This window comes from Cibotium barometz, chromosome 44 (genome assembly GCF_041138505.1).
Source record: "Cibotium barometz isolate CiBa-2024 chromosome 44, ASM4113850v1, whole genome shotgun sequence".
Lineage (NCBI taxonomy): Eukaryota > Viridiplantae > Streptophyta > Polypodiopsida > Cyatheales > Cibotiaceae > Cibotium > Cibotium barometz.
This window is the reverse complement of record NC_141089.1, coordinates 5921292-5944693: the sequence shown is the minus strand read 5'-3', so window position 1 is coordinate 5944693 and position 23402 is coordinate 5921292. Positions and strand designations below refer to the sequence as shown.

Genomic DNA, 23402 nt, shown 5'->3' with positions numbered 1-23402 from the left:
ATCAGGAACTTTCTGTGGTCTGGGCGGGACGGTCAGCCAGCTCGGGCAAAGGTTGCATGGGCAGTTATTACACTTCCACTGGCTCAGGGAGGTTTGGGCATTATAGATCCAGTTGATCAGAGTAGAGCCTTATTGGGGAAGCTTATTGTTCGGGGGTTGCTTCCAAGCGCTGAGCCTTGGAAAGAGCTCCTCTTGCAGCGGCTGCAGGCTCGGGCGCCCCCAGCAGGGGGCACTTGGGCACCAGAGATTCGCTGGATCTTCATAGAGATGAGGAGGACAGGCCTCAGTAGAGGATGGGAGGACAGATTTGCTTTGAGTATCCTGAGAGCTTGGGAGCTGCTGAGACCGGGGCTCTCTCAGCGACCTCCTTCTTGTGTTGAGGAGCGGGCCAGACAGCCGCTCATCTGGAGCCCAGCGGTTCGCACAGAGCAGGGTTATATGCTGGGTTCTCGGCCTCGTCTAGCCTGGGGGCCTTTAACGGCAGGCCCAGCTCGTAGTTTTGGAGACTGGCAGGCCTTCTGCAGTCTCCAAGTGGAGAGGCTGAGTCACTTCAGAGGGGGGTTGATTATGAGGGATGATATTCAGGAGGCACTCACAGAGGAGTGGTTCACGCCTCTCGAGCCAGTGGCCCCACGGTGGATGGGAGCCTTTACAGAGTTGGAGATCCTGATTGCTGTCAGAGCTTGCACTGAGGATGGCAGTTGCCTCTACTATGAGATTCAGGATGAGGGCAGACTCCAGAGAGTGGAGGTGGAGTCGCCTTTGGTTGCAGAGTGCACCTTTCAGAGGATTCGGATAGTGGCCGCCGCTTCTCGGAAGTGGCATATTGACCCCGACCCTGCTGATGTGCTCCCGGATTGGCGCATATGGGCATATGCAGCGCGTCCCTTGGCCCGGCTACAGTGGGACCCCGGGGAGTACGAGTGGCATGATCCTTATGCATCCCTTGAGGCCACAGAGATTACCTTTTTCCAGTATACTGTTAGGCTGGGGCGGCATATTTTGACGGCGAGGAGGACGGTCTCTCCAGCGGCAGCGGGGCATTGGCGGCTACAGGGACTCTCACAGGAGTTCCTGGAGGATTTTTGGGCTCGGCTTTGGGCTAGTCGACAGGCCCGCAGGATCTCGACTTTTCAGTGGCTGGTCGCCCACAGGGGCTCAGCAGTTGGCACTTGGCTTGTTTACAGCGGTCTTCCGGCGGCCTGCGTCCGATGCGGCCACCCTATGGAGACATAGAGACATTGCCTTTGGGATTGCCCTCAGGCGCAGCAGATTTGGCTGCGGATGCTGCGTATTCTGGCTCCCCTCTCTCCAGAGGGTATGTTTACGTGGGGTGCCGCTGCTTGGTCGACTTCGTCAGGGCCTGCTATGGGCTATGAGATGGAGCAGGGCAGTCAGGCCATCAGATTTATTAGGGGCCAGCCTCGCCTGGTACCGGCACCGGATTTCTCGTCCGCCAGCTGGACACAGGAGAGGGATTTACGATGGGAGCTCCTTAGCAGCCTGACCATCTGGTTCACCTGGAGGGCCCGGTGCTTTACGGCCTTTGAGGGGAGATTGGAGCCACCAGCAGAGACTGTACGGGGGATTTGGCAGGAGTCGATCCACACCCTGCGAGGACAGTACGACCGCATCCGGGGAGACTCGGATGAGGCGATCTTGTGGTGCCAGGCCTTTCACACCACTTGGCGCTGTGGCCCTTTCTACACCTTACACACGGGATCCCCCCGTTGGCACTACGGGCCACCTGTTTGGCTCTTTCCCCCCCCTATTGTATGATTTAGCCTCTCAGTCCTTTGTACCGATGCTTGTATTTTGCAGCACCTAGGGAGAGTCTCCCGGGCTGTCATGCTGTATTCACTGCTCTGTTTCTCTTATGAGCAGGAGAGATCTTTTGTAGCCCTACGGGCGTTTTTATATAACTAATGAAAGGATCTTTTCTCGGAAAAAAAAAAAAAACTTCCCACACTCAAATCAGGAGCCTGCAAAATTTCCCAGTTGAGTTTAAAAAAGACCTCTTGAGAGGGCATACCAGGCATATCAATCCGAAACGCCACATGGAGAGGAGTGGGTTTATCTGTGTCCCACAGCACACATAAACGATTGACATTGCCATTCAAAGGAGGTGGACACAACTTTCCCCAGTGCCTCGGCTAAGAACGGTAATGCAGGTTTGCAGTACAAAGGCAAGTCCAACACCTCCACCCAAAGCGGACATTTGTGCCTAATAAGATTTTGATAGTCCTTGAAGGAAAAACATGCACCAACCGGCAACCATAAAACAAGGGAGATTTCTCCAAAAGCATTTGCTTATACTGTGGCTCAGTAAAAATAACCTCATAAAAGCCACGGGCAGCTTTGTACCAGCATGCAACAAAGCATCCTTTAAGCAAAGACTTAATGCACTGTGCGACATCCCCCGCATCAAGCATGCAGCCTGGAAAGAACAGAACAACCGCTTTCTGTGCCAAACTCATTACTAGAGCATACAAGACCTGTCCCAGGATAGAAACACGAAAAGCCGGTCTGGCTCATCCCAAGCTTGCTGAATTTCAGAAAACCCTTCTTGCAAGGTGTCAGCAAAAGGTTGTAATTCCAGATTCACGCAGCGAGCAGGCACATCATCAACCAAAACCTAGCAACGCTTAAGGTCGCCTCTTTGAAAAGTCTTCACAGGCTCCATGAGGAAAGCCCTGATCAGCAGACACAGACACAGACACAGACACAGACACAGACACAGACACAGACATAGACATAGACACAGCTGAACACAGGCTGGCTGTACCCCCCCCCCCCCCCCCACACACACAGAGGTTGCGGAAGAGTAGAGGAGTAGGAGGGGTAGATCGGCGATGAGGAGAGGAGAAAACAGGGTGGTAGGTGGGAAAAAGAAGAACCCGCGCGCACAAAGGGGACCCCCAGGAGGTTGGGGGAGGGCTGCAGGGCTGACACGCAGTCCAGAAAGAAGATGGGGGAGGTCACAGGCCTGAGGTGTCACACACACACACACACACACACGTCTGCACATGCAACATACATATGCATATGCATATGAAACTAGCTTATGTAGTTAGTTTTGTACAAATTTTCTTTTCTACAGTTTAGTATTCTCATGGATACATTGTACCACCTTTTTGGTCTCATAGACCCTTTGGGCCTTTTGAAAACACTAATATATCTTTCTTTCTTTCAGACACAATTTTTTTTTGGTGAAAATCTTTCTTTCACACACACTTTTTTTTTTTTGGGTAAATCCATGAACAATATATTATGAATGAAATTTACATGAGAGTCTCCAAAACGGAGAGCCTCAACGGGAAATCAGAAGCAAAGAGAAACTATTTCTAGGCATGACTGATGAAGATCTCCTCGGTGGCAAGCATCATAAACAGATTGCCGTAAGGAGCTTCTAAAATACTGATAAGATTGCAAAAACGGTTTCCCAAAATATCTCATGTTGTGATCCTGCCATATGGTCCAGAAAGCCCAATATCTGACCCAGTACAAAAGTAAAGAGTAATGGACCGTGGTTGTAGGGAGTCTGCCAAAAAGCCAAAAGTGTTTCTTTTTTTGGGAAACACTTTCTTTCACACACACACACAGAAACACACACATGCATGAGCACGCCCGCACGTGCACATACTTTTTTTTTTTTGTGAAAACCATGCTTCTATTAACAATGACTTATGTACAATATAGGAGATGGACTCAAACCAAGTCCATCTTCAGCGAACTTCAAAAGCAGTGGAAAAACACCTTGAACTGACTAAAATACACACACACACACACACACACACACTTTTTTTTTTTGTTAAAACTAGTTGAAATTGCATTATATCATGAATGTACAAAAGGGTTTGGCATCAGGAGGATGTCTAAACCCTAGAACTTAAAAACAGCAAAAAAAAAATTCTATGCAAGAGCAGGGCCGTGCTCAAGAAAAGAGCCTATGCCCTATTTATCAGAAACAGTAAAAGAAAAGCTGAACACAAGAAACATCCAAATCTCCCTCATGCACGGCATCATATAAGGACTGCCGCAACGAGGCTCGGAAGAACTCATAAGGGTGCTGAAGGGGTGAATTCAGATATGTATGATTTCGCTGTAGCCAGAGGGTCCATAAGGCCCAGTATCTGATCCAATGAAAGAAAAGAGAATACTGTGACAAAGAAGCTGATAAGGTGCCAAACATCCAGAAAAACTTGTAGAACCTGTGTGCAGGAAATCTGAGAGATAAAAAATAGGAGATCTTGTCCAGAAGGATTCTGGAATATGAACAAGACCACAATAAATGCGGAACACTCTTAGTAGTATGATGACATCTTGGACAAATAGGAGAGGCAATCCTTCTTTGAGCCAATTTCACTCCCACTGGAAAAATACCGACAATGCATCTCCAGAGAAAGAGTCTCTGTTTCAATGGCATTTTCAACTTCCATATCAATGTCAGTTTTGCTTTCCACCAAGCTAAAGACTTATCCAGATGCCAAAGAGAATTAGCATGCTGAGCAATCCATGGAGGAGGTAATATCAATCGATAAGCCTGTATAGAAGTCAATAGATGCAAAGATTGAGAGGTAATCTTGAGCCTGAAGACTGAAGATGCCAATCTTGAAGCTTGTCTCTTACATCCAATGTTGGAATCGGAATGAAAGGGTGTAAGAGATCTGCAATAGCTTTCCATATAGATCTATGATGCATCCCAAGATTGTATTGTTGGCATGCTGCTGGAAAAGAAAGAATTTGCCCTGTAGTATCCACTACGTCATCAATGAACCGGATGCCCAATTTCATAAGATTGTAAGCTCTGATTGGTTGTTGTACAGCAAGGGGAGAGTAAAAAACAGCACTCCAATGTATGCTTTCCATTCGAAGCGAGGAAGCTATAGAAGCAAGATGGGGAGACCATTTGATGCGAGAGAGCACTTTCTTCCAATCCTGAATCAAGGAAGTAGAAAATGGACAACCAGGGATTTTACCTTGAAATTTGCCAAGCACTACTTCCGATGGATCAACCAACTAGCGACCATAAGCATTTGTGCGCATCCGACCACACAGAATTGCCAACATGATAGACCAAGGCTGTTCTTGTTGAAAAAAGGTTTTGAGCATAGTGATCTTCAAACCACCATGCATTTTTGGCGAGCAAAGCAAGTCCATTTTGAGCAACCTTAAAGCTTTTTTATGAAGCTTAGTTTTCCAAAAAATTTCCATGGCTTGAGACATTAAAGAAGAAAGATCTCGAGATGACCAATGTAATAGAGGAAGGTAGAATTGGACATAAGCCAGACAATGGACTGAACAATTCGAAGCCGTACATGTAATGGCCAAGTGGAGATCTTCCAATGTTCTAATTTGTCCTTAATTTTGTTTAGCACCCAAGATATTTGTTGCTTATTTCTGATTTTCCAGCCAATGGGATAGCCCAAGTGTCTTACTATGCTTTCCGCATAAATAATCTGGCCGGGCCACAGGATAGCATGCCAGTCACAATGCTTGAGAGGTAAGAGTTTTGATTTCTGAAAATTAATTTTTAAACCAGCTGCCAACCCAAAATCTGAAAGAGTATCCATCAATAGATGAAGCTCCAAAGGACTGTTCTTTGGCATGAAGAATGAATCATCTGCATAAGCCTGTGCAATGAAAGGCCGTGAACCAGAAATCTGAACCCCCTCTAACTGTCTAGTATCAACCAGATGATCCATGTAAAGAAGCAAAGGATGCGAAGCAATAGCATAGAACAGAGCACTGAGAGGGCATCCCTGTCGAACTGATCGTTCTAGAGTCCAAGACTCAGACAAATGTTTCCCTATGAAGCATTGAGCAGTGGAATCTGAGTAAAGCCAATATATGACATTAACTAGCTTTGGCCCAAAACCAAGTTTAGACATGATTTGAGAAACATAATCCCACTGCACCGTATCAAATGCCTTTGCCACATCCACCTCCATGACCAAGACATCTTGAGCAGAGTATTTTGCATATTCCATTGCAATGAGAGTATTGGAGATATTATCATGTATATGCCTTCTTGGAACAAAACCATATTGCCTGGGATGAAGTCCATCATGAAGGATATCCTTTATCCGGTGTACCAGCATTTTAGCAATAAGTTTATATCTAACAGGCATCAAAGTGATAGGTCTCCAGTCATCCATTGTTTCACACAGAGGTTTTTTGGGTAGAAGCTTAACCAGACCATGCTTCCAAGCTGAGGGAAGATGTTGATGCTGCCAGGCTACATTAACGAGCTTCAAGATTGGACCCTTCAATTCAGCCCAGAAGGCTACAAAAACTTCAACTGTCAAACCATCCCAACCTGGGGATTTATGTTTACCCAAATGCTTGAGGGCTTCATCCAATTCTGCATCTGAAAAGTACATTTCCAGCATTGAAGCTTTTTGCAAAGAAACAATAGGAGAAACAAGCTCAATAAATCTGCTCCGGGCCAATGCAGCCTGAGATGTAGAAGAAGATGGTAGAGAAAAAAGAAGCCGAAAATGATCCAGACATTGTTTTTCTAGCTGAGATAAAGTCTGGGTCCAAAGACCATCCGATTTCCTGACTCTCATGATAGATTGACTTTGTCTGTACGTGTGTAAATTTTGAAAGATAGATTTCGAGGAGCAGCCCTTATCCAGCATAGGTTTAACTCTAGCCCTTGTCTGCCATTTGGAAAGCTTGCGTTTATCATTAGCATCAATTATGGAAGAAGCACAAGACAATGAATTCTGTTCAGAAGCAGAAAGAGACCTTTGATGGCTAATCTGTACCAAGGACTGCTTGTATGATTTTGCCCACTGGATATGCTGTCTGGTTTCTGCCATGTACCATCTTCCATATTCCTTAATGACATTTTGAATACGATTTACAAAGGAGTTCCAAGCAAAATCCAGATCCTCCTGAGCATGAGCTAACAATGGCTTACAAGCCAATCTGATCATTTGCTGGAATTTTTCATGAGAAAGATATAATTGATTAACCTGCAAGTGTCTGACTAAAGAGAGCTGAATGTCGTCCAGAGGCATACCAAAAGAAAGGTTGAGCCAAAGTGGAGTATGATCAGATAGTTGTTGAGAATAATTAGTCCACATTTGACATGTATAATCATCATATTGCTGAGCATGAATAAGATACCATCTATCAAGCCTGGCCCAATATTCTGTAAAAGCATTATGATGATATGTGAATCCCAAAACCGAAGGGTGAGTTGCTGTCCATAAATCTGCAGTATGAAGAGAAGAAGTCATATGTTCCCATCGCTGGATTTCAGAGGGAATCGTATGGGATTTATGTGTGGTATTGTCCTTCCAGCGAGGGGAATTATTAAAATCACCACAAAGTAGAGCATTTGAAGACCAAGGATATTGGTTAATGGAGTCCCACATTTGAGCTCTGGAAGCTGAAATTTGAGAGGCATACAAGGAGCCTATTTCAAAAATCTCTCCATTGATCATGCATTGGATAATCATCCATCGGCCACAAGGATCACTAAATGCTACACAGGGCTGCAGATCATGTCTGGCTAAAATGCACAGCCCAGAGAATTGTCCAGATCCTGCATAAAATATATCATAGCCTGAAAAGAACCCATGCTGGCCAGCAAAAGAATGCTGTTTATGCTCTTGCAGACACACAACGTCAGGATGAGTATTGTTTATATAATGCCATAGGAGTCTCCATTTGTGCTGATTGCAGAGGCCCTGTATATTATAAGAAAAACATTTAAGAGAAGTACGCATGAAAATATGTACAAGAGATGAGCAGTCCTCAAAGAGAAAGGGAGGCATCAAGCCTCTGCCATTGCCACAGGGTCTTGCTGACCCTCAAAATCCAATTCCCTGACTAAATCATCTTCTTCACAAAGTGGAATACCCTTCTTAACTGCATTGACCCATGCTTTTGAGATGGGGCTGTCCGAAGAGGTAGAAGGTTGACCAGGAGATGGAGCAGAAGCATCCCGATTGCGAGATTGGAGAGGTCTTTGTTTGAGAGGCACCGTCTTCTTTGCATTCTGCCAACCCTCGTGAGAAGAATTATTATTTTCCACTAGCTTGCTTTTTCCTTTATCCTTATTTTGGGCTAAATTGGCTTGGTTCCCTGCAGGAAGTGAAGGCTTTGCTCCTTTAGCTTCAATCTTTTCCACATAAGTCTTTTGACCTCCTTTATTAGATGGCGGAGGAATGGCAGCTGGAGGAGGCGGATGAAGGATTGAGGGACACTCCGAAGCTAGATGCCCGAACTTGTGACAAGAGAAACAAGCTCCAGCGAAAATGCCCCATTTCAAAGTGAAATATTTCTTTCCCAAATTAACACCCTCAATCTCAACTGCAATAGAAGAGGGGGTTGGTCTATCAGTATCCCATAAGATGCAAAAACGATTTTTGTTACCTGTGGGACGAGGGGGACAAATCACTTGTCCCAATGTCATCGCTAAGCCTGGAAGCTCTGTTCTCATGTAATCTGGGAAATCAACAACTTCAACCTATACAGGGCAGTGATGTTTGATGAGATTCTGATAATCCTTATTAGGAGACCAGGGCATGATGTGCACCATTTGACGACCAAAAAATAAAGGGGACATTTCCAGCATCTTTTGTTTTGTCAATGCATCCAAGAGATGAACTTCATAAAATCCTCTGGAGGCAAAATAGACTCCTTCTACATAGCATCCACCTAGGAGAGAATTCACCCATTGTCCCACATCATTAGCCGAGGGTATTTTACCTGGAAAAAAGATTATTCTCTTCTACTTTGTTGAAAATCCTCATTCAACATGTCAAACACATAGGAAGCATCTTCAGATGAAGGAGCTATGGGGGGCAGAGATGCCCTTGATTGTCTTTTAGGTTCAGGAGAAAGAGCTCTCTTGACATAATACTTGCTTGATTCTGCCATCGGGACTATTCGATTCAGCAGGAAGACACAGATCAGGAAAAAAAGGGGGGACAGCACTATTGGAATGCAATCTTACAAGGAGAGGAAAAACAGAGACCTGAAGCGACTTATACAGAAGGGAAAAAATAGACCTGTAGCGAGGCACAGACACACACGCACACACACACACACACTCCTATACACGCACACAGGTCGTGGAAGAGATGAAGAAGAGCAGATTGGCGATGAGAAAAAAGAGCATCTGGGTAGCCTCAGAAGGTCGCGTAGATTACTGCAAGGCCGACACAGTATAGGCTACAGGGCCGATACAGTCCTGGGACAAGCACCTCACCACACGTGCTCTCCCACGAGCAGGCGAGCAGGTCGAGGGAGCAGGCGAGCAAGTCGACAGCAGGCGAGCAGGTCTTCGGCGGCCTCCACACACAGCGACACACACACACCACACACACACACACACACGCACGCATGCACACAAGCATGCAATTAGAGATAGCACTCCATTGAAGCTAGATTAAAGGCCATATTTATCAAAGAAGAACACACATTGATCTGCAAGATTGTTGACTGCGAAATACATGGCAAACACTGTAAAAAGAGTTGCTATGTGATGCCATAATAACTTTGTTTCTGGATGTACAGATGATGTATGTGCAGTTACATAATGCGGGAAAGGTGCCATGCACATGGGAAATTGTGAAACCAGAGCCGAACATCAGTGATTTTGCTAGCATACGTGACTCCACAGCTTTTTTCTGTTTTCCTAGTCTTGGAACCATCATGCCTAATGAGTACTTCAATCTGGAGGTAAATGGTTTTGAACCAACATAAAAGTTTGATTTGAAAATGTGTATTTATATCACTCAATATTTGGACCCTTTTTTGTAGTGCTTCCATCTATGGAATTGAAAAGCCCTTAAATCCTTGGTGAGGGGAGCTGACCACTTGGGCAAGAGCTACTCCCTGTAATTGTTTGTTTTTTTTTCCATTAAAAGATCTTGCATTTGTCATGAAAGAAAAGAACATCCACAAAAAAGTAAACTACAAAGCAGCTTTCAAGTGGAGCGATATGTATAACAAGAGAGACGATGGCGGATTGGGGCAGGGGGGAGGACAAGGACAGGCTGAAAAAGGAAGGGGGAAAGAAAGAAAGATATATTAAGTGTCTACTAAACACCCAATGGGCCTATGGGAACCAAAGTGATACAATAATGTCCATGGCATATCTCATCATGGAATGGAAAATAAAACAGAAACAAAACATAAACATAGCTATCTCACTGGGGTGATACAAAACTGTCCATGGAAACTCATCATGGAATACTAGGAACACGGAAACACGAGATCAGCATCAGCTTCCCAGTAGATGGTATACCACTGTCCAAAATATCAAGCATGGGGCTAATGAGTATGGTCGAGAGGTCTCCCTCAGCTATGTCACGTTGAAAGGCAGCTCGATGGCGGTGGAGCATGTCCGGGAGAGGGTGTGAAGGGGAGGAGTTACGGCAGGAGGCGGCGGGGGCGTACAAGAGGAGGGGGATGGCTGAGGGAAGGTGGGGGAACACAAGGCGCCGGGGATGACCAAGTGGCACACAAGAAGGGGGTGTAGGGGGAAGGGCTGGTGGAGGGCGGTTGTCAGCACAAGGGTGAAGGCAAGGGAGGATGCTGGGGTGCACAGGTGGGGCCGAGGAGTGATCGGAGATGGGAACCAGCAGGCACGGGAGATAAAGGTGAAGGAGGGAGGGCAGGTGGAGGGGGCTGGCATAGGGGACACATGCAAGGGGGGAGTGTTAGAATATTGTGCAGCTCAGTGTTTTGGGGCCATGCCTATTTTATGGGTTTTATATCTTTTTCTCCTTTTTAGCAGGTCATGAGGCTGTCAGCCAGCTCCTATGGGCAGTAGATGGCGAAAACGGCAGTGTGGCAGCCAAGAGAAAAACACGGGCGCTAATCCAAAATAGAAACAATATGGGTCATCGAAGAAGGGAGCAACACAGTGTTCTGGAAGTATTAAAGGCGGTGACAGCCTTGAAGAGGGAGAATTGAGGCAGGATGCAGGGGTTGCTCGTGGAGGTGAGGCTAGAGTTCGTGCCAGAGAGAGGGGTGCACCGATTGCAGTAGAGTGGGCTCCTGCAGATCTTTTTGTTGCAGACTGGAGTTTCCTGCCAGTGTTGAGGTGTCCCATTCAATCAGTTGGAGGGCTATGGACAGTTGCCAGGTTGATAGGTGCCCTTGGAGCTGGGATTTTGGTGTCCCCCAGTTCTGACCCCACTGTGTCTGCTGCTTGTGTGCTTGTAGGTGGTGTAGTAGAGGCCATCACCTAGCCACCACACAATGGGGTGGACGTTGTAAGCCCAATGGAGCGTCGTGCAGTGACGATGCAACCATGTGTATGAGAGATAAAGATAGAGAGAGAGAGAAGGGGGAGAGAGAGATGGGAATAGGGGGTTTCACATAGTACACCACGCTGAGCGGGGAATAGGCCCTGCCCCCTCTTTAGGAATTTATTATAGGAACAATCCACGGGCTTTTCCAAGCCAAGACCAATACAACAAACGAATACAATATCAAACAAAGGTGTCGATGTCAAGATTAGGCCGAGTCAATGTCGAGGCACAAGATAATTGATGCCCGAGCTCACCACGAGGATGACCCACAAGAGACTTACTCTGAGTGAGCTAGTACCAATATCCAATGTCGGAACCAAGTATGATGCTCACAAATTCCCACAAGAGCTTTGTACTCGATAGGAGCCTTAGAAAAATCAAGCACCCAAGATAGTGATGTTGATAGAGGAGGCTGCACCCAAAACAGCTGAGGTTTTTTCTTTGCAAGAGTGTCTCAACCGATGATGTTGGCGACTGTTATGTTGAATGGCACAGGCGCTGCTGTTGTGGCGGTGTAGCTGCTGTACAGAGCAGAAGCAGCAAAATAGGTGGCGTGGGTGCTGCAGGGCAAAGGCGGGTGCTGCAGCAAGCAAAGATATGCGAGGCAACACTATGCTCTTCAGGGAGGTGCTAGTTGCAGCCAATGCGTGCGGGGGGGGGGGGGGGGAGTTGGGGAGTTGGGGCTGGTTACACAAGGCAGCGCTGCTGCAATGCAGGTGGTGGCACACAAAGCAAAGGTGGCGGCTGGAGACAGAAGCGGTGCTGTTGGGGTGGCGCAGCCATGCAAAACACAGGCGGAGCAGGGCGCTTCTGGGCAAAGGTGCACAAAACAGTGGCGGCAGCTGAGTACAGAGAGCAGAGGCGCAGTGCGACAAGGCGGAGCGTCGGCTGAGGAGGGCGCTGCTGGGCGGAGCGCTGGTGGTAGCTTCCCAAGGTGGTGGCTGTGTAAGCTTGTAGAAGCAGCGCACAAGAAGGATAATGATGATGTTCTTGCTTTTCCCAAGGGAGTTCTCCACACGTACTTCTATGAACCTCCAAGAGGGTGCATGCTTCTTTATATACTTGAAGGGGTGCCTGTTTTTGCCATGCTTTGCTTTTGCTTTTACCACTTGCCTTTTGTTTTGCCTCCTTGCTTTTGTTTTAACAATAGTCAAAGTTCTTGATTTATGCTTTTAGAATCTTCAGGGCCTTACTTTTTGGCCCTGGACAGCTTTTTGCAAAAGCGGCTTTTAGCTTTTTGATTCGGTTTGATGCCCTCTTTCCAACGGTACCCTCAGCTTTTTGGTCAACAAAACTTTTGCTTTTTCCTGATTTTTGTCTAAGATAGGTGCTTTTTCCAATTCCAACTTTAGGAACCGTGTTGCCATGTGTCCATCATCCTGTCCATGTGTTCGGGCATGTGTTCTATCATGTGAAAAGAGCATGCAGGACCAAATAGTTACTGGCGTGCTCAACAGATCCCATCATCTTCCACCCCACCCCCAGTTGCTCTAGCAACCCAGCAACCAGCCAAGTGTTGGGTGATAAGTATAGTTGGAAGTCGTCCCAACACCCCACCTCCTTCCCCAGACGTGGAACACCCCAACCCTCATGCCTATCTCACCGACCCTGATGCAAACTCCTCGAAGGTGGGCCCTGTCCCAGATGTGGGGCATCCCATTATGCCTCTCGCTCAAACTGACGCAGACTCCTCGCAGGTGGGGCATAATTCACATCGTATTCCCTCCTCCCCTAGGAGAGAGGATTTCTCCCACCAAAGGGAGGGAGAGTTCCCCATGCTCTGACACAAGATTTTGTTTTATTTTTTTCTGGAAAAGAGACTTCTAAATTAAGTTTGGAAAAAATATACAAAAATGAGATTTTCTTTAGAAAATAGACTTCTATTAAGTAAAATAAAATCATACAAAGGGAGATCTCAAACGAAAAGTTAGGGAGATCTCAACCAATCGGGGGCACTATGCAGTCCCATGGGAGTGGAGGAGAAGAAAATACCATGGTTCCCCTCTCTGATAAATTTGCTGCATTTTATCTGCACGCACAGCTCCCTATAGGTGGCCAGAAGAGTGAAGGATGAATCTTTCGGGACCCAGGCGGGAGAAGACATGGTCACGTGAGATATTTTTGAGATTACAGATCCTCGCCACCACCACTGAAATGACGTCCGCAGGTGAAGGAGTCCAGACGGTTCTATTGAGTCATATCCCTTGCTTGTAAGGCCACTGCCAGAGATTTCTACAAAGGGCTTCTCTCGGCCGTCCCCCTCACCTCCCACATCACGGCAGAGAGAGAGAGAGAGAGAGAGAGAGAGAAATGAAATGAAATGAAATGAAATGTTATATTAACGTCCCCCTCACCTCCCACATCACGGCAGAGAGAGAGAGTTGCAGCATACATGCGAGGTGGTCTCCCCTGGTCTGTGGAGTTTCTTGAGCTGCCCCCTTTCGAGTGAGGAGCTATGTGATGTCCTTGAGGACTTGCCTCACGGGAAACTGGCCCGGAGCGGACGGCCTACCGGTCTCCCTCTTCCTTCATCGTTGGGACCTCATGGAAGATAATCTTCAAGCCGCCTTCAATGGGATCATGATCACTAGCCACATGCCGGAGGGGCTCATTCACTTGATTCCAAGGAGGGTGGAGACCGTTTGGAGTTACGCCATTGGTGCCCCAACACCCTCCTTAGCAGTGCATATAAAATCCTAGCCAGATCCATTAACCGTCACCTTAAGGTTCACCTCCCAAATCTGATTCATGGTACACAGGCAGGATAAGAGCATGTTGGATAACATCTTCACTTTTTGGGACGACCGCCAGGGCCTGCTTCCTACAGGAAGATATGGTAGTTTCTCATCTTTGAGAAATCCTATAATAAAGTGGATTGGGCTTTCCTAGAGAGCACCATGCTTCCGATGGGATTCTCAACACTTAATTCTACCACCCACACTAGGTCCTTATTCAGGGCTCTACTACAGGGAACGGATTTTTCATCACTTGATCAATTCGTCAGGGGTGTCTTCTCGGCCCCTTGTTGTTCCTCTTTGTTGCAGAGGGGATGAGCAATTTTTTGTCCGCCTCGAGACAGGGCCACAGTGTCTTTGTGTCCCCATCAGATCTCAGGAGGAGCTTCTAGATGCACAGTTTGCAGATGATTTAGTCGCCTACCTCCCAGGAGAGGAGGGGAATCTTCAGAGATTTGTGCAAGCGATTGAGCCTCGTTGTCGTGATGGATTGGGTATCATTGACCCAGCTATTGAATGTAGACCTTTCTCGGCAAACTAGTCGTTCAATGCCTTTAGCCAAGGGCTTAGCCCTAGAAAGATTTCCTCTGCGCTCGGTTTTCGTCCGCAGCTCACCTCTTGTTGGATCCTAGATCCCCACTGTCAGGTGGATCTTCACGGAGGCCCACACTCGTGGCCTTAGCTTCTACTTCAAGGAAGGATTTGCAAAGCTAGTTTGAGCAGAGCTTGGGGTCACCTCAGGCCAGCCCTCACCCAGTGTTACAACCCCACGGATCTCCTATACGCAAAAAACGAGTGATCAATTCCCTCCCAATCCTGCCTTGACACAACCCGATTCCCACCTAAAGGACACTGACTTTCAAGCTAGCCCACCACATCAATCTGCCCTTTATGATATACCCTCTTAGTTCCTTCCATAATTTTGTGCCTACCATAAATATAGAACACTAGTCTATGGCAATCTTGCCCCAAATAGAGATCATGAGGCTGTCATAACTGTAGAGCACTCATCCACGACAGTCTTGCCTCAAGTAAAACTGTGTTTGTAGCAACTCACTGGTCCAAATCTTACCGACATAAGGCTGGCCAGCTTGCAGATTTAGTCGGTTCCTATGGCAGAAGTATGAGTGGAAAGTGCATGAGTTGTGAACTACTACAAACACTCGGTGTCAAAAGCTTGAACTCTCGAAGGCATCTGAGTGTCTAGTCTTCCAGATATGCCACGCCGTGATACTAGCAATAATCTCCCAGGTGGTGTCAATACTCAACAAAGGTAGTATGTATTGTAATTGGGGGATATCCTGAAGCAAACATCTATGAGCTATGCCTCTATGGACATGTATAACACGATTTGCTCCCCTGCCCTCAAAAAGAAGTGGGCCAGACTGAGTTAACCATGCAATAGAACCCCAAGTAATGTAGATAGGGTCACTCCTCAATTTGCCCAAGAGCTGGGCTATACGTATCCAAATCCCTTATACTGGTGATAGGATTCCTGAAACCAAAGGAGAAAGAGGCTGTTGCCTTTTCTTCCATTCACTCTGGATGGCGGATGGAGAAATGTGATGTACAAGTGATCACACTTGGCTGTGTGATCCATCTAGTGATGAGAGTAGTGGGTCACTATGTGAAGCATTGGTATACTGACCCTTTCCCAGTGATGGTTACTCATGCTTTGTGGTGCCTATGGTTATATGGTGGATGACCTATTAGATATCTACATTGGGACCTTGGTGAGTGGGAATGGATTGATGTGACTAACCCAATGAGGAGCATACCTTGCCCTATCAGATATCTACATTGGATGCTGTATGAGATATCTACATTGGGACCTTGGTGAGTGGGAATGGACTGATGTGACTAACCCCATGAGGAGCATACCTTTCTTTATCTACACCGTGCGCTCATGCTTGGACAGACCCAAAGCCACTCTTAGGCCCCACTCGGATGTGTAACATTATAGCCCCTTCTTAGAGGAGATTCTGGGAGAGACTTTGGCACTCATACAGAAGGAGCGAAATATCCTACTTCTGGCTGGTTCTACACGCTAGGTTGCCCACCAACCATTGGAGCTCTATTTCTTTTTTCTAGAAAGAGACTTCTATTAAGTATGAGAAAACATACAAGAATCACAGCTATAAGCCGGAAAAGAATAGAATCGCCCCAATATGTAAGGTGATTTCAACCACTGAGGAGCATCATGATGCCATGTAAGACCTGTGGTACTAGAGGAAAAGAAGATGCCATGGTCCCACTCCCGCATAAATATCACGCGCTTCGCTTGCGCAGAACGAGAGGGCCCTTGAATACGAGCCCAAGTAGCCATAAGAGTATGGATGATATCACCCCATATAGTACTAATGCACTGAGACCCAAAAATCTGGACACCCTCAATAGCCTCCGTGCATCTAGCTCTCCAGATCTGCCATGCTGTAATACTTGCAACAATCTCCCAACTGGTGTCAATCCTCTATTTGGGGAGTGTATAATCAGAGTGAGGAACATCCTGCAATAAACCATGTTGGGCAATACCTCTACGAATGAAAATAGCAAAATCTGTACCTCATAAAAAAGCTGCGGACCGGACTGGGAGAGCCAAGCAACTGCCCCCCAAGTCACATGCATGGCTCAGCCACACAATTTGCCCATAAGTAGGGCTACAGAACCCAAAATCTGCCATGTAGTGCTGCATTGGCCTGGAGAGCAATGACCTGTAGAGGTATGTCTATGCTCGAAAAAACTCCCAGCTAACTCGGATGATAGTCTCCGTGAAAGGTCCCAGAAAGCCACTCATGCGGAATAGTTGCATTAATCTGATCAATACGAATGCGAGAGCCCCTAAGATGCTGAATGGATGCAGCTCTCCGATCCTCCGGAAGACTCTTAAAGATCTTCCAAGCAAGAACTGTGTATGCACATCTCTCCCAACCTGACCACTGCATATAACGAGATGCACCAAGTGGCCGACCAGCCTCATCCCTAATGAGCTTGTTCCACATAATAGGTTGTCGGTCAGCCTCATCCAAAGACCTTGGAAGCCTTTGTCGCAAAAAAGATCTCATGCTTCTCCATGCTCTGACAATGGCTGCAATAAGAGGGGAAGATGGTGCCCTGATATTAGACTCTGTGAACAAAAAACGTGTGCTGGGCATCCAGTCTCTCCCGACCCTGGGTGTACATTCGAAAATCTGAGACAAGAAAAAATCCTTGCAAGGCTCAGTGCTTGGTAGGAAACCTCTGACCACAAGTTTGCAAAGAAATGCCGTGCACTGAACATCTGGATCGATAATATTCAAGCCCCCCTCTCGTTTGGGCTGAATAATTGTGAGCTAAGCTACCCTGGCACGAGTGTCTGAGGTGCCATCCAAACCCGAGCAGAGAAAATTGCGGATCAATCTCCGCAATTGGCCAATGCATGCACGAGAGAAGCACCAACAAGAGGCAATAAACCAGGCCGAAGCAAGCAATACTTGATTAGCCAACAAAGCTCTGGAAGCTAAATCTAATCTCCTGGAGCTCTAATGGAGGAGCTTCTTCCGGATACTGATAAGTACCGGAGCAAACTGCTGTGCAAGAGAAATATCAATCCCAACTTGGCATCCCAAATATCTAGCAGTGCATCCTCTGTCGATCCAAGTAAAACCAACCTCTACACCCCAAGCAACTCTCGGTGAATCACTAACCCAAAAATAAACAAGTTTGTGCCAATTAAGGAGTGTCCCTGCTGCCAAATGGAGCTCCTCTAGTGCTACCCGGAAGGAACATAAGCATATATATGAAGCCTCCAAGAACATGACTGTGTCATCAGCTGACTCAGAGCCAACCCATTCCTCTTGACTACGAAGAGGCAACCTCAATCCCGAAATACCAACAGTGGAGTGGAGAAAGATGCTCATGGCCTCTGCAACTATGATATATAATAATGGGACTAAAGGGCAGCCCTGCCGTACTGAGCGAGAAATCTGAAACCACTCTCCTCTATCACCGCAAGCGAGTACTCTATTGTGGGCATCACAATACATGCATGAAACTCCCTTGATTCATCTCTAAGAGAAGCCCATATGGCTAAGAGTACCCTCAAGGAAGTCCCAATCCACTCTATCATAGGCCTTCTCAAAATCCAAGAGCAGAATGGCTAAGGGCTGATTGCTCGCTTTAGCCCATTCGACGGCCTCCCAAAACGAGGAAATGTTATCAAAGATGCTCCTATCGTGTAAGAATCCATTCTGAGTATCATGAATGACATCCTGCAAAATTGCCTGCAATCTGATGCTCACTGCCTTAGCAAGAATCTTATAGGCAGTCCCAAGTAAGGTGATAGGTCTCCACTAGCCAATCAATGTCTTATCCCCGCTCTTAGGAATAAGATAAATAAGCCCCTTAGTGAGAGAAGAAGGCATAGAACGTGTGTCCCACATCTCCTACAGTGCCAATGTGATCTCAGCCCCAATCTCATCCCAAAAAGTAATGAAAAAAACAGAGGAGAGGCCATTCTCCCCTGGACACTTACCATGAGGTAAGGCATGAAGAGCATGACTAAACTCCTGCATAGAAAAAGGGGCATCTAGAGGCACACATCTCCTCAGTGATCAAATGTGGCAATGAATTCCAAACCTCCCTTTGTGCCTTGTGTCTCAAATTAGAGTGCGGCTCAACACTAAGAAGTTGGCGATAGAAATCAGTGGCAATTTGTCTAACCATAAGAGGATCTGAGTAAAGAGTGCCATGTGAATCCTGCAACTGCCTGACACACTCTTTGGCACGAGATGGGCCGTGAGTAGCAAAGAAATGTTTGTTACATCTGCCACCCATTTGTGTCCAAAAGGATTCCTGGGCATGGAAACGGTACACCGCGCGCTGCTCAAGAGAGTGATGAAGTTTTGCCCTAACAATACATAAAGAATCTGCAACCCATTGAGCATGAGGATGTTTCTTGTGCTCTTTCTGCAAGGCAGCCAATCTACGTCTAATAGCCCTTTCTAAATCCAAGGCCTCTTGCCTGTTAGACAGGGCACATGTGTGATAAAAGTCACTAATATCACAGAGAGCAGAGGCCAGGCTTTGAGAGGCATGTAAGAAATCGTGAGATCTCTAAATATCAAGCATATGACGCGATAGCTCTGCATCTGAAAACAAATGATCAGGGATGCGTACATGGGGTGCTGATCCATGGAGGACTTAGAGGAGGAATGACCAGATCTCGTGGTCGACGAAGGACCCCCTTTAGAGGCAGAAGTACGTCTCGCATAGGTAAGGGAGGGAAAATCTGATGATGTAAACCTTACCTCTCTCTCCCACTCTAGGGAAAAGCCATGGCTGGTCCTCAGAATTGGAGAGGTACCATGACAATGCGAATGCGCAACATCATCCCAAGACAATCATCCTGTAACTGTAATGCAGCATCCTCCTGTGAAGGATCCAGATCATGTGCGTGCAAAGCTTCATCCTCCAAAGAAGGATCAACATCCTGTGAGGCAAGAGCTGCATAGGGGTTAGGGTGCTCCACAAGGGGTGTGGGTGAAGGGGCAGGTACATCCCTAACCACAACCCAACGCTGTGTGGTCTGCTGTGGCAAAGAAGCAATTGGAGTCTCGGCAACTGCAAAAGGCCTCTGATGGACAGGACCACGCCGCCTCCTAGCATGGCCCCTCGATCTGGGACAATCTCTAGCAATGTGACCTTGTCGACGACAAATCCGACACTGGTCAGGTATGCCTGCAATCTCCATCCTCTGGCGGAAATGAGATCCGTCAGGTCTCTGAAGCATAACATGATCATCAGTTAATTGATGGATCAGGAACAAGCACAAGGACCCGGGGACACCATCAAGAGTGGCGGTAACGGCCGCGGAAGCTGAGGCGGGAGAGCTTGGAAGGACTGATACCTCTAGAAACTGTCCAAAGGATGCCCCTATGGAAGATAAAAGCTTCCAATAGGACCTAGGAAGAGCAGGGAATCGTAGTGAGACCGGGTTAAGGCACTGATCCTCCGCCACTGGATCAAAGCCCACCTGGTACTGAAAGAAGAAAATCTTCCTAGGACCAAGAGGGTAGGGGCTGCCAGCCAAAACCTGAGAAGTAGCTTTTGAAGAATGAAAGTCCACCTGGAAGAAGCCTCGACCAAGCGAACAAGTATCCTAAGAGTGCACAATCAGCTCCGAAGGGAGAGCTGCTAGAAGCCATTCACGCGCTTGCGAAGGAGGGGGTGGGAACCATAAACTCTCGCACAACAAGGGTGGTCTGGACCTCAAGGTCAATGTTGTGCTGAAAAGAGGTGAGCTCGTGTTGTGAAAAATTGATGATTCTCCCGGCCAATGGGGGTGACCAAAGATTGTTTGCGGCAGAAGAAGCCATAAATAAAGCCAATCAAGAAAAGTGGGTGGCCGACTTGAATCCAGATAAAATTGCTGCTGAAAAAGAGGCAGGAGCAGCTGGGGTAGCAAAGGCAGTGGGGCAGGCGGGGGCAGCAGAGAGGGAGGCGGGGGCAGCAGATGGGAAGGTGGGGGCAGCAAAAGGGCTGGCGGGGGCTGAAGAAAGGCAGGCGAAGGCAGCAGAGGGGCAGGCGGGGGGCAGCAGAAGGGCTGGTTGGGGCAGGCGGGGGCTGTAGAAGGGCAGGGGAGGGCAGCAGATGGGCAGGCGAGGGCAGCAGAGGAGCTCTATTTTTGGTGTGGACCCCTCTTGTCGTAAATTCCAGCCCCAACCGACAAAGTGTATCATTACTTATGGGGGCACGCTTGTCCCACAAAAAATTCCCAACCACAAGTGGTGATACTCATCTAAAAATGTTAAAATTATCAACACATCTAAGAATATGGTACATGAAGAAAGCCTTCCAGGGCTCACTGTTAGATATTTGTAGTCTGTTGTGTGTGAACCCTCTTAATAAAAGCCTCGTATAGCTCTACTCTTATGAGTAAGCACATACATGTGGGAACCTTCTCTTAACTCTAGAATCTCCACTTAGCTAAGCTGTGATGTCATTCATCTTTTAGGTAGATCTGATTCCCCTTTTCTAGGATCTGATTCCCTTTGATTTAGCGAAAAGACAAGGCTTTCCCAGCCTATAAAGGGGACATATACTTTCACTTGTGTATCAATCAAGGAAGCACATTTCCCAACTCACGTGTACTTTCACTCTTTTTCTCAAGCTCTCACATTCTCTCTCATATAGACTCACACATAATGTCTATGCACCTTCACCGACCATAGCCAAAGCTCAATGAGCTGCTGTCATCCATCATTGGTATCGGAGCCATGTGCTCCTGAGCTTCTCCCACATGCTACAGTCTCAGTTCGCGCCCTGCTGCCGTACTAGTGTACAATGCACACCTGCACCTGAGTTACTGCTGCTGCTGCTGGCCGAACATTGCTACAGTGCTGTCTCCACCAGCCGTGCCCTGTCCGCGACCCGCAACATCTGCTCCAGTTGGCTGTACAGATTTGCAGAGTATCAGATCTGCAGCCGTAAGCTCTGGGCCGGCGCCACACAGCTGCCACGTCAACTATGCTTCGCACTGTTGCCACATCAGCCCGTCTGCTGCAGCACATTTCTCTTTGCTATTGTTTGCTTGCTTGGCCTACTTCAGTCCACTGCAGATCTGCAGATCCAGATTGGGTATGTGTTCTTCAGGATGACCTGCAGGCTTCTTCAAGCCTTATAAACAATTCATGTAGGTGCATGCTTTGCCTACTACAAGCTGCAGCTATCTTTCCATCACTTGCAGATCAAGGTTGAAGAAGAGCAATACAGTCCATCCATCCTATCCATTAAGCACTCATGGATTCTTCCAAAGCTTTGTAAAAGCTTCTTTCTCTGCAGAAGTTCTCTGGAGTAAATTTCCCTACCTGGCAGACAAAGATAAGACTTCTTCTCATGCGAGATGGGGTTTGGGGGATTGTTAAAGAAGGTGGAGAAAAGCCCGACGGCACACCATCATCACCTGCGGTGAAGTCTTCGAACGAGCGTAAGGACAAGGCACTTGCTCACATCGGCCTTGGTCTTGCAGATAATCTTATCCATCATCTAGATTTGGACAAAACAGAAAAATAGGTATGGGAAAAGCTTGAGAATCTATTTGGTAACAAAATTAATAATTCTAAGGTTTTTCTCAAGCAACAGTACTACAATCTGAAATTGAAAGAGCATCAAACTCTTCAAGAACATCTCAGCAACATCGACTCTCTCCTGCAACAACTTGGTGCATTAAATGCACATCTCGAGATGAGGACAACAAGAAAGCTGTGTTGTTCTTCAACCCGGAAGAAACCAAGAAGAAAGAAAGAAAGAAAGTTGTACTAACGTCTTCAAAAGGCCAAAATGACCTATGAGACCAAAAGGTTAACATCATATCCATGAGGTACATCATCCTGGGTACAAAATAGTAATAAAGAAAGATAACAAAAATCAAGAACTTTAAAATCTGATCTAGGTACATGAGCAGAGAGCTCTCATATCACCCTAATACATCGTGAGCCGCTGTGACATGGTGCTCAAGGTGGTAAAACTGAGATGGCGCGAGAAGGTCCTGCGATGATGGGAGATGATGGCCTGGATCTTCCTGTGGTGGCGTGGCCATGGGGTCTGGGGCGTCGAGCTCTGCATAACTCAGTGGCTCTGTTGAGTCACACCTCTCGGCCGAGCTCCTACACTAGCCTGTGGTCTGGGTATGATGGGTGGATCGGCCGTCGGAGTGCTGGTATGGAAGAAGTCGGTGAGAGCTCTATGTGCTGGTCCTCGAGCAAGTACAGTTGATCTAGATCTCACTAAGGACTCCCTGTGTCTACGGAGCTCTAGAAGAAAAAGTCCCAGGCATCTCTGATCCGGGAAGTCCATGATCCTGGAAAGTGGTCCGAACCCAGCTCGGAAGAGGCAGTGGAACCTCCCTCGAATCTCATAGTATACAGGGCATCGGCATATGTAATGGTCCTCTGTCTCGGGCTCTGTGTGATAGAGCTGGCATATCTTGTCCTCTGGTGTGGCCGCCCTAGGCCCATATCTGAGAGTCTCCACTCTCAGCTAGTGGGACGAGGTGCGGATCTGGCCAATCGCACATCTCACCCCAAAGGATAGGTGTATGTCCATGTAGCGTGGACGGATGATGAACCCATCCTTTGTCAGGCATAGGAGGTGATCTCTGTAGAAGGCCATCTTCGTCCTTAGTAGACGACTAGGTGAAGTTCATGTCCTCTAAGTATCCAGTCTAACAATGTCCTTCCTGATAACCCGTTCCGCTCTATGCGGCTGGGAGCAAATGACGGGGCCTCTATGCTGTATTGGAAGGGGGGGAGTGCCTCCATCTGCATACTGTGCATGCCAAACCAAGTGCCTACTTGTGCATACCAGCACTATGTATCTCCTTCAAGTGTCAATTGTCTCGAGGACTCGA

The 23402-nt window shown here is 47.2% G+C and overlaps 1 protein-coding gene across 3 annotated transcripts in view; it reads left to right on the top strand.

Annotated features, from left to right (window-relative positions):
• LOC147612894 (uncharacterized) overlaps positions 1 to 23402 on the top strand; it is a 224838-nt gene that overhangs the window by 76552 nt on the left and 124884 nt on the right. For all 3 annotated transcript variants that reach the window (XM_086782164.1, XM_086782165.1, XM_086782167.1), the window contains one exon: positions 9538 to 9702. In XM_086782164.1, coding sequence (XP_086638290.1) covers positions 9538 to 9702 — 165 coding nt within the window. The remainder of the gene's footprint in view (positions 1 to 9537; positions 9703 to 23402) is intronic.